This window comes from Mustela lutreola, chromosome 16, assembly GCF_030435805.1.
Source record: "Mustela lutreola isolate mMusLut2 chromosome 16, mMusLut2.pri, whole genome shotgun sequence".
NCBI classification, from domain to species: domain Eukaryota; kingdom Metazoa; phylum Chordata; class Mammalia; order Carnivora; family Mustelidae; genus Mustela; species Mustela lutreola.
Genome location: NC_081305.1, coordinates 35,663,148 through 35,675,433, shown reverse-complemented (window position 1 = coordinate 35,675,433; position 12,286 = coordinate 35,663,148). Strand labels below are relative to the sequence as shown.

At 38.2% G+C, this 12,286-nt stretch overlaps 1 protein-coding gene across 2 annotated transcripts in view; it reads right to left on the bottom strand.

Annotated features, from left to right (window-relative positions):
- The window catches only part of C16H16orf87 (chromosome 16 C16orf87 homolog), a 30,787-nt gene extending 18,982 nt beyond the window's left edge, over nucleotides 1–11,805 (bottom strand). The window contains exons 1-2 of one of the 2 annotated variants that reach the window (XM_059152667.1): nucleotides 11,360–11,805; nucleotides 4,472–4,568 (exon numbers count right to left, since the gene is read on the bottom strand). In XM_059152667.1, coding sequence (XP_059008650.1) covers nucleotides 4,472–4,568; nucleotides 11,360–11,425 — 163 coding nt within the window. In that variant the 5' untranslated portion in view covers nucleotides 11,426–11,805. The remainder of the gene's footprint in view (nucleotides 1–4,471; nucleotides 4,569–11,359) is intronic. The other variant, XM_059152666.1, reaches the window with a different exon arrangement.
- Between the last annotated feature and the right edge of the window lie 481 nt (nucleotides 11,806–12,286).

Below are 12,286 nucleotides of genomic sequence, written 5' to 3'. Positions count from 1 at the left end.
AAAAAATATACATATCCTATGTTCATTGCAGCATTATTTACAATAGCCAAAATATGGAAACAACTTAAATGTCTGCTGATGGATGAATGGATAAAGGTAATGTGGAGTTTTATTCTATAAAACTGAAACCTTGCCATTTTTGAAAACGTGGATAGACCGTGAGGGCATTATGTTAAGTGATATGTCAGACAAAGAAAGATTAAATACCATATGATTTCATTTATATGTGGAATCTTAAAAAACAAACTAGAGCTCATAAGTAACAGAGAACAGATTGGTGGTTGCCAGAGGTGAGGGTTGGAGGGAGAGGAGGAGGTGAAATGGGTAAAGGGAGTCCAAAAGTACAAAATTCTAATTATAAAATTAATAAGTCATGATTGTGTAAATACAGCATGGTGACTATAGTTACTAATACTGTACTGCATATTTGAAAGTTGCTAAGAGTAAATTTTTAAAGTTCTCTTTACAAGAAAAAAAATTTTGTAAAACAAAAATGATTTCATGTAAGTGCTGTTTTATACTTTTCCTTAAATTAATTCTTCCTTAAATTAACTTTAGAGATTTCTCCATGTCAGTACGTAAAAATCTGCATCATTCTAATTAGCACATACTGTTGTTCCCTAAAAGATGTACCCTACTTAATCATTCCCCTACTGGTGATATTTGGTTTAACTTTCTACTACTATAAACAGTGTTGCTTATAAATCCTAATAAATATTTCCTGTGTATTAAAAACAGTTGTATCTTGAGGATACATACTTGTTGACAAAATGTCTAGATTCTAGGTTTTGTGCATTTAAAACTTTTAACAACTACAGTCAGAGTGTTCTGCAAAAAAGTTATACTGATTTACAACTTCACCACTAGTATGAGACTTCGGATTCTGCCATACTCATAAAAGCACTTGGAAATCCTTTACATTTTTGTCAGAATATGGGTAAAAAGAAAGGTATTTTAATTAAACTGCATTTCCTTATTAGGGAAGTTCATTATCTTTCCAAATATATATTATCCATCTTCATTTTTCTTTATAAGTTCTCTAATTAAAACATTAGTTCTGGATCCCACTGACAATGTTCAAGTACTTAATATAACCACAGAGATATTAAAAATTATGTACTCAATCTCCAACATACTACAAACTATCCAAGGCAAATCATACTTTTAAAAAATTTAATTGTAGAAATGAATATTTTTTTAAAGATTTTTATTCATTTATTTGACAGAGAGATCACAAGTAGGCAAAGAGGCAGACAGAGAGAAGGAGAAGCAGGCACCCTGCTGAGCAGAGAGCCCGATGCAGGGCTCGATCCCAGGACCCTGAGATCATGACCTGAGCCGAAGGCAGAGGCTTAACCCACTGAGCCACCCAGGCTCCCTAGAAATGAGTATTTGAGTACATATAACATACTAAACTTTGTTTACACTAGCGATATTCATCTGCATATCATTTGGACTTCAATCCTCTAAGGCTTACATTATAAACCTATCTTATACTCAAGTAAATAGCAGCTGCTCACAGAGGTTAATTAACTTGTTAGGAAAAAAACTGGAATCTGAATCTGAACCCAAGGTTTCCAACCCCCATGTCTGTACTATCCCAAACTGTTCTCTAGGCTTTGAATACTCTTAACCCTTCTTAAAACTCTTCCCTCCTTTAGTTTCTATGGCACAGTCTACTCCTGATGTTCCTCCATCCTTTTAAACTATTTTTTCTGTTTCTTTCCTGGTTCCTCTTCCTCTTCCAGGGAATTTCTAGGCTTTAATGTCTCATCTTTAAGGTCGCAAGACCACGCTCAGTAAACAACAGAACCTGAGGAAATTCTAAATATAAAATAATAATGAACTGCTTCTTACTCATCACCATGTAACACCCCTCTTCATTGGCTGTTCTCCTACAGCTGACATGTACATGTACATCTTCTCAGTTGACCTAAACTCCCTATCAACCTCCACCCTTTAAGACTGGAGTTTGCCAGAGTTTAGTTGCTGAACTTTCCTTCCTACCCTACCAACCCTCTGGGCACAAGCTCATCCATTTCTATGAGATCAACTACTATCTATTCACTGACGGCTCAAAAGATTTATCTACAGTTGAGGCTATTCTCTGAGCATCAGACTATATGCCTAACTGGGGGGGGAAAAATCCACATGGATGATATTTCCTAACCACATCCCAAAACTTAATTCTTCATCTTTCCCTCTTCCTTTTTGTATTTCCTTTCTAACCAGTAATCCAAGTCATTGGGGATAATTGTAAAATTCTTTCCTCTGGTTCAAGTGATTCTGATTCCTTAATACTTGCAGCATCTGTCCCTTCTCTCTGTCTTTGTTGGGTTTCTTCTTTACCTCGTTTCTCACCTGAATCATTGGTATATAGAAGGAGCTTGAAAATATTTACTGAGTAAGAAAATAAACACATTTGTCCTGCTAAGGACAAGAACCGTGTCTTACTCATTTTGGAGACCCAGAGCTGAGCCACCCAGATATTTACTGAATGATCATTCAGGGTTCTCATACCTGAATCAAACACTTAGGGAATAAGACCCAGAAATCCATTTTTAACAAGCTCTCTGATTCCTATCTAGTTAATCCAGCCAAGTCTTTATTTTCATGATGAAAGGGAACAAACTCAAAGACAGAAATGGAATTAAATAACTTCTTGCCACTTCTATACAGACGTAGGATAAAGAGACCTCTCACAGACATGAATATAATTTTTGAATCATCTGCTACTATAACCTAAGCACTCTCTAACTCAGCATTCTCACTTAATTAACATACTGCAATAGCCCACTTCTATCTTGTACACCCAATAAACTATTCTCTAGACAGCAGCCAAAACAGAATTTCTAAAAGACAGATCAGAGCATGCTACTTTCTCCTCACCCCATTCCACATTCTAGGAATAGTTTGTCCTCATATTTTAAGAAGAAAACCCAAAACTTCTTACTCTGGTTTATAAAGCCCTACACAATCTGGCCTCTGCCTTTCCCTCTGGCCTCATCACCCTCACCCCCCTGCTCTTACTGTCTACACTGCAACCACACAGGCATTTTAGTTCCTAAAATACACCAAACTTTTTCCAGCCCTAACATTTTTGCATTTGCTATTTCATCTGTCGAGGATGTTCTTCTCCTTGATCTTATCATGGGTAGCCCCTTGTTTCAATTCAGCCTCAGTTTAAATGTCCCTTCTCAGAGAGGCCTTCTCCAACCACTTAATCAAAAGTAGCCTTCCAGTCACAGGCTAGGACAACAATCTATTTTAATTTCCTACAAGGCATTTATCACAAGCTGGTATTCTCCCTGTTTATTTGTTTATTGCCTATCTCATGCCCACAGACTGTAAGCTCCATAACAGTAGTGAACCTGCCTTGACAGTAGATTCATTCATTCCTTTATGCTCAAGGCTTGAACAGTGCCTAGCATGCAGCAGATACTCAAAATTTATTTGTACTCAATCTACTCTTATTTGGAGATCATCACTATTCTGATTTTATCTAAGGATAAATAACAAAATTTCATGTTTCTGAATTTCAAAATTTAATCCATCGAATAAATAAATTTGTCTACATTAACCGGAAAGCAAAATTCAAAAAAAAATTTTTTTAGATATTCTAAATCAGATAATTATAAAAAAAAACAATATGTCTAAAAATTACATTCACATTAAATCAAGTCATATTTTTCCAGCCACTAGTTTAGGTCATTATAAAGTTTACTAGCACTGAGGAGGATAAAACCAAATGTCCATCAACCACTGAATGGATAAACAAATTGTGGTATATCCATATAAAGAACACTACTAAGCAGTAAAAAGGAATTAATTTTTACTGATATACACAAAGATATGGCTAACTCTTAAATTATGCTCAATGAAAGAAGCCAGGCCAAAAAAAAAAAAAAAAAAGAGAGAGAGTACAAACTATATGATTCTATTTATATATAAAGTTCTAGAAATAATGACAGAAAGCACCTCAGTGGTTATCTGGGGGTGGGGGTATCCAGGAGAGAATAACAATGGGGAACTAGAAAACTTTTCGGGAATGATAAACATTATTCATTATCTTGATTGTGGTGACTGGTATAATCATGGGACAAAACCTATCAAGCTGCATACTTTAAATACGTGCAATATATTGAATGTCAATTATACCTTAATTTAAAATCTTTTATTTTTAGAAATCAGATCAGATCACTCCCTCACTTAAAACCCTTCAATGACTTTTCATCCTCCAATAATAAAAAACAGAAAATTTGCTTATCATTATAAGGGAGTTAACATTTAAATGAAATGAAGAGCAAACTAATGTCATAAACTGGTTACCAACTGCTAATAAAAACCAAAGGCATACTTCAATAAGTTTTAATTTTTAAATTCAAAAAAATATTTAAATAATATATTCACAAAAATTCATTTTATACTTCTAAATCAAAAAGCTAAATATGTGGTAAACTCTCACAATTACCTGTAGAAGGTGGTGATTTCTCTGGGTGTTTTGCATTTAAAAGTTTTCTGCTAATAAATATATAACCACAGGGACACGATTTACATGCAACAGGAACCTGTATAAAAATAAGAAAAAGTGTATTATTATTATTTTTCTTTTAAACTTTTCAGTGTTTATGTAGTCTTCTGAATTGAGTGATAAATTACCAAAGCATGAATCATAGACTTATTTAAACACCACTTCCTTAATCAAATTGAGACTGGTATTGTATCTTGTACATCTTCACATTCTCCTAATGCTTTACAATACCATGTATATAGAAAATGCATGATAGGGGCACCTGGGTGGCTCATGGGTTAAGCCTCTGCCTTCGGCTCAGGTCATGATCTCAGGGTCCTGGGATCAAGCCCTGCATCAGGCTCTCTGCTCAGCAGGAAGCCTGCTTCCCCCGCCCCTCTCTCTCTGCCTGCCTCTCTGCCTACCTGTGATCTGTCAAATAAATAAATACAATCTTTAAAAAAAAAGGAAAAGAAAATGCATGATAAACATGTGCTGATGGGAAAACAATAACAGAATCAGAACAAGGGAAACTATGTGGAAAAAGGTAGTATTTCCTAAAATATCTGTTTGATAGCAGTTTATTAGCACCAACTGGAAAAGGGAGCGTGGCTGGAAAGTAATTAAAGTAATTCCAGAATAAAAATGAGGACCCAACCGGAAAAGTGAAGATGGAAATAGAGAAAAGGTAGATGGGCCAGACATTTCAAAAGGGGAGAATACTTCCACTATTTTCCCAAAAAGAACAAAAGCATTAATTTGAAAGATATATGCACCTTTAGATTTATTGCAGCATTATTTATAATAGCCATGATATGGAAGCAACCCAAGTGTCCATCCATAGATAAATGGATGAAGATGTGAAACACACACACACACAGGAATATTACTCAGACATAAAAAAAGAATGAACTTTTGCCAGTTGCAACAACATGGACAGATCTAGAAAATATTATGCTAAGTGAAGTATGTCAGAAAATGACAAATATGAAATTATGAAATCTAAAAAACTTATGTATGAAATCTAAAAAACAAAACTAATAAACAAACAAACAAAAGCAGAAAACAGACCCATAAATATAGAGAACAAACTGATGGCCCCTTGTTGGGGGGGGGGGGGAGTTAGGGGAACAGGCAAAATGAGTGAAGGGAGTGGGAGGTATAGGTTCCTAATTTTAGAATAAGTAAGTCACTGGGTTGAAAAGTATAGCATAGAAAATACAGTCAATGGTACTGGAGTAGCCTTGTATGGAGACAGATGGTAGCTACATTTATCGTGAGCATAGCATAACCTACCTATAGGACTGTCAAAACACTATGTGGTACACTTGGAACTAATGTATGCCAACTATACTTTCCTTAAAAAAAATTTTTTTAAGGGAAAATACTGAAAATTACTCTAGTTCTAATAGGAAAGGACAATTACCACTAACAAATTAGAGAGGACAAATTAGCACTAACAAAAAAAGAATAGTTTACAACAACTACTTTGTGGGACAAAAGTACAGCACAAACAGAAGAGAATATAGGAGGAGTCAAGATCAAGGATCTTTTAGTCTCAGCTCCAGAAAGGACATTGGATAAAACTTAAGCTTTTCAAACTCCTGTTTCTAAATGTGTACATTACAAGTAGCTCCTTTCTCTATTTCAAGTCTATGATTTTTCAAAAGCCAAATGTCACTAAAAATCATTTTTAAAATGTTTTGATTTCTCCACAATCATTTCACTCATTTAACTTTAATGATCCTTGAAATCAAGACACATGAAAAACCAGAAATTAATCTCAACAAAAAGTACTCACAAAATAATTTATGGTCAGAAAATTGCAATTCATCTTTTAAGATAAATTCCATTTGCCCACTGTTCTGCTTGTGTAAAAGTTTAGTTACAATTATAAAGCTTTTTATCCAGGATCGCCTGTGTGGCTCAGTCTGTTAAGTGGCTGACTCCTGATTTTGGCTCTGGTCATGATCTTGGGGTCCTGGCATTGAGCCCTGTGTAGGGCTCCATAATCCGTGGGCAGTCTGCTGAAGGATTCTCCCTCCCTCTTCCCTGACCTCAGTGCACGCTCTCTCTCTAAACTAACTAACTAAATAAATAATAGTAATAATAATAAAGCTTTTTATCCATGTATGTAAAGAATGCTTCAGAGTCTGAAATATAAATACTTGATCTTATTAAGCTAAATTAATATTTTGGCATAATTCTTTTTCTTTTCATAAAAACACTGAACAAAGGATCTCTAGTTTGCATTTAAGAAAAATAACAATGACTCATAAAAATAATCAAACTCCAGATAGGTCAAATAGCAAGCTTTATAAAAAATTTGATGAGATTCTTTCATGCCAGGACAGAAAATGAAATGTTACATTTTTTAATACTGTAAAATGTACCCAAAATAGATGTTTGTCATTTTAAAAATTTCACATCTTCATAGAAACTAAACTCAAAGGTACTGACTCATTTCCTTTATACTTACACACATTATTAAGGACATTCACTGTAATATAAATTGTTTTAAATTACTGTTATCCAAAAAACACAGAGTCATGATGTTCTTATTCAAAAGATCCTTTGCTAATTTGCAAGCATTTTCTTCCAGCTACTAAAAATGAACAAATTTAAATTTAGGTCTCTGTATTACACACAAGAAAAATACATCAACACATATCCTAAATTAACAGAGGGCTGCACTTAGGTATCTCAGACATGTACATATGGCTTTGGGATGAAAGAATGCACAAACACTAATTGATAAGCTGATTTTCACTCCTTAGAGAGTGTTTTATGATCAAGAAACATTTATGTGCCTGAGCTGAGTCACCCAAATAAAATTTTAAAATGGAAAACTCCTTCTCTCAATCCCAACTCTGAAAAAAATACAACCAACCGCATCACAATCCAAATCCTAGAAAAAGAAATATTAAATAGAGTAGACTTCAGTAATATTAATCTCTTCACAGTATAATTTGGTTTCAAACAAAAAAAAACCTACATCTCCTTCAAATTTCAGTTGTAATGCCAACAATGATACTAACAAACGTTCTAATTCTATACTCTCAGTGTTTTGAAATAGGGGGGAAAAAAAACCCAAGGTTTTGTTTATTGATGACTTATTAATAGTTCATCAATTTATTCCTTGAAAAGTACATTCAGGTTGTTTTTATGTTTACAAGTAAAACAGCTAAAAACAAGTAAAAGGTTAAAAAAAAAAAAGGGGTTAAGGAAAAAGTGCAAGAAACCAGATCCTGGTCTTACATTGTTTCACTGATTCTTAAAAAAGTTTAAAATAACCACATTATAGAGAACTCATTTACATTCTTGCTGCTAAGACAATCAAAGTGACCTACAGTAGACATATTTGCTACATAATACATAAAATTTCCTATAAATGGAAAGAAAAAGCTGTTCTATTTTTTAAAAAAATTAAGGCAAAAGCAGAAACATACACAAAAGATACAAGGAAACTAACAAGAATCTTGAATATTACTACACACAAAATGGTTCAGTAATTTGAGCTACTGCATGTGAAACCTCTCGAAAATGAAAAGTATTGTGGTTTAGATGTTTCAGAATGGTATTTTCAATAGAGACATGTAAAGGAGATGTTATAAAACAACTGAAAATCTAGTTCTTTCTTGTTTGCTGATCTCTGTACCTGTTTTTAAATCTACACACACAGACACAGAACATATATAAATCTATTCAACTGGTGCAATCTTCTCAAAATTTAAAGATTTTACATACCCTTTTATGTTTATAAACTATTCCTAAATTCTATACTAATATTCATCAAACAACTTAGAATACCAGTAATCTAATGATGTTTAAAAAATGACTTCTGGATTATAATTATTTTTAAGATTTTATTTATTTAGGGGTGCCTGGGTGGCTCAGTGGGTTAAGGCTCTACCTTCAGCTCAGGTCATGATCTCAGGGTCCTGGGATTGAGCCCCACATCAGGCTCTCGGCTCAGCAGGGAGCCTGTTTCCCTTCCTCTCTCTCTCTCTCTGCCTACTTGTGATCGCTGTCAAATAAATAAATAAAATCTTTAAAAATATATTTATTTATTTATTTAATTGACACAGAGAGAGACAGCAAGAGAGGGAACACAAGCAAGGGGAGTGGGAGAGGGAGAAGCAGGCTTCCAGATGAGCAGGGAGCCCGATGTGGGGCTCCATCCCAGGACCCTGGAATCATGACCAGAGCCGAAGGCAGATGCTTAATGACTGAGCCACCCAGGTGCCCCTATAATTTGTTTTCTTTTTTATAACTACAAAGAAGCTTGTACTCTCCAATAATTATAAGTAAAAATTAATCTTTTATTTCCTTCAAACCAGTCACTTTTAGTAAAAGATATATCAATTTTAAGAATCACCAAAAGTTTTAGGGATGCCTGGGTGGCTCAGTTGGTTCAGCCACTGCCTTAGCTCAGGTCATGATCCCAGGGTCCTGGGATGGAGTCCCACATTGCACTAGTTGCTCAGCAGGGAGCCCGCTTCTCTCTCTGCTTCTGCCTGCCACTCTGCATGCTTGTGCTCTCTCTGACAAATACATAAATAAAAATCTTAGAAAAAAAAAAAAAGAGGGTCGCCTGGGTGGCTCTCTGCCTTCAGCTCAGGTGATAATCCCAGGGTCCTGGGATCAAGCCCCACAACAGGCTCTCTGCTCAGCAGGGAGCCTGCTCCCTCCTCTCTCTCTGCCTGTCTCTCTGCCTACTTATGATCTGTCAAACAAATAAATAAAATCTTTAAAAAAAAAAAAATCGCCAAAAGTTTTAATTAGCCCTTATATTCTCTTAAATATTTACAATAAAGAACAAAACCAACATTCAAAATTAAGTAGCAGCTTCCCCCCTTCCCAAAAAATTCATATGTTTAAGTCTTAACCCCCAATATCAAGGTATTTGGAGGTTAGATAATCAGATTTAAAGTCATGGTGGTGGGGCCCCTCGTGATGGGATTAGTGGCCTTATAAGAAGGGAACCAGAAAGCTCTCTCTTTGCCAGATCTTGGACTTCCAGCCTCCAGAACTGTGAGAAAATAAGTTGCTATTGTTTGAGCCAGTTAACCTATGGTATTTTGTTATGGCAGCTGAGGGAAAGGGAGGATATATTGTGTGCGTATAACAAAATTAATGTATGTTTATAAACAAACTGCTGATCACATTTTGTTGTACAATTACAGGGACTCCTAAGAAGTTTATTGTCCTTTCCTTTTTCTTTAACCAGGATATTAGAAACAGGTTACTTTTTCCAAAAGATTAGTTTACGCCAAGTAAAACAAGGTCAAGGTTTGCAGTAACTTATGCCCTACAGACACTGGAATACATAAAGCATAACATGTCAACCTTATACTTCAGCACAGTTAATTGGAACAAATGGAAATGATTTAAATATTGATACAATGTCCTGCAAAGAGACTTAAATTAGGAAGTCCATTTTTCTTAGAATTTAACAAATTTAGTTTATGTGGTAAACTAAGTCAAATGGTAAGAATGGAAGTTTAACTCTACTTTGGAAAACATAACTAAATTGTTTTTTTACTGCATATTCAATAAACTCAGAACATCAATAAACTCTAATTCTCCTTGCACAATCTTCCTTCCTTGAATTTCTACCATGCCCATAAAAGATACTGAATAAAACATGTAACATTTTCGTTTACAAGATTTGATCAAGGTACAAGATTGCTCTTAAAGAATGTTCCGACATCAGCATGCTATTTTTAAAAAAGTCTCCAGCCATTTCAAATTACTCCTGATTTAAAAAAAAAAAAAAAAATTTAAGGGGGAGGAGAGAAGTATTCATTTGGAGAAAATTCTCTTAGTAGAAAAGAAAAAAATCACACCCAGAGCTGCACACTGGCATGAAATAAGGGCCTTCGGATGGTTTTAATTCAGAGTTTTAACTCAGTAGGTTGTAAGGAACGTCCATTATTCCAGTAAAGAATGAGGCATGCATAAAACTAAGAAACTGTAAAATGAGATTTTTAAATTACAACTATGACACTATTAATTTTGTGTAGAAAGGAGTCATTTAAATTTCATGAAACTACATATAAATTTTTTAAAAGATCATGAAGCAGAAACGCCAAATTTTTAACAGCGGATACGGTGGCGGGTGCGGGAAGTGAAGAGAGCCCAGAAGGAAAGGGCTTCAATGGGGGCGTTATTCAATAATGTTCCACAAAAACAATGTAAAGATCCACGATTATTTCCATCAAAAATATAAGAAATATATTTAGGAGGGAAAACGTCCAAATTCACTTAAACTTCAAATCATTGACTGCGGCCCCTTTTGTCACATTTAAGCGTCCGCCCCGGTCGCGGTGGAACAGTTTTGGGGTTCACAGTATACATCTGATGGGAACAAAGCAACCCTGCATGGCAGGAGGGGCGTTCGGAGCCAGGAGCCTGGAGCCTGGACTCGGAGTCGGGGACACCGGGCATTCTCGTCGCGGCAGATGGGGACTGAAGGGGCCGTGCTCCTCCACTTAGGCCACTGTCCCCACACTCCCGCCGCTGTCACCCAGAGCCGGCCAGGCGACTCTGGGAGGCTCCGGACAGGGCGCCCGGTCCTCTCCCGACAAACCCACGCCTCCCTCCCGCGCCACGGGCTGCAGGACACACACAGTTGCCCGGCTAACGCCTCCAGGTGGGGACCAGCCACTGCAACCCGGGAGTCCCCCTGGCATCCCCTCGGCTCAGCCCGGCCTCCCAGCATGGACACCGAGCCCACGGGCCAGACCACCCGGCGAGGCGGCCTCTCCACAGCCAACCGCCGCCGACAACGGCCGCCTGCCCGCGCTCCCGCCCCGCCGGCCCCCGGGTCCGGCCCCCGGCGCCCACCTGTTGGTCGCACTCGGGGCACGATTTGGTGGCCATCTTCACTTTCTTGGCTCTAGTTGCAGACATGCTCTTCTCCAGCGGCGGCGGCGGCGGCTGTGGCAGTGGCTGTGGCGGCGGCAGCTCCGGCTCCTCCGGCTCCTCCCCTCGTATCTCAGCAGCCCAGCCTCCACCCGCCCGGTCCCCGCGGGCCAGACCGAGGATTGAACGGGAGCGCGCGCGTGTGCGCGAGCCCGGGCGAAGCTTGAGAGCAGCGGGGGCGGGGCAAGGCGTCCGCCCGCCGCGGCCACGGGCCTCTCGCGCCTGCTCCGCGGGACCGCGAAGCGTGCTCCCACCGGGACCGCGAAGCGCGCTCCCACGGGCGCCGCTCAGGTCCTCGAGAGCGTCCGGATTCTCACGAGAGACCTCCTGAACCGTCCGGCGGCTATAACCGTCCGGTTATGGCCACGCCTTCTCACGGCCCCGCGGACGGCGTGGGGGCGTGGTTAGGGCGGGACTCGGCCGTAACGGGCGTCGGGTTTGACCAACGAATGCACAGGAGGGCGGGCCTGGTGCGGGGCCCGCCCTCTCCCCGGGAGGAAGGAGAACGTGAGTGAAAGAGGTGGAAGGGAAAGTGCTTACACAGGTCCTGGCATTTAATACACTAAAATAAATGTTAGCAACTCTAATCGCTGAGGAATTGTAATAGACACCTGCTGAGTCTGCTATATACCAAGCCCTAGACTCGACACTAAGACGTAAAATTCAACGTTAAGTCAAATATTTATTGAAGAAAGGTCAATACTGCCAGACAAATATAAATACTAGGAAATGCCCACCCTCAAAAAATATCCAGACTACTGTGGTACATGGCCTAACTAGAATACAGCAGAACTGGATTGTTGATGGGAGGAGTAAATCGGTTGACTATTTAGAGCTGTATATAAAAAT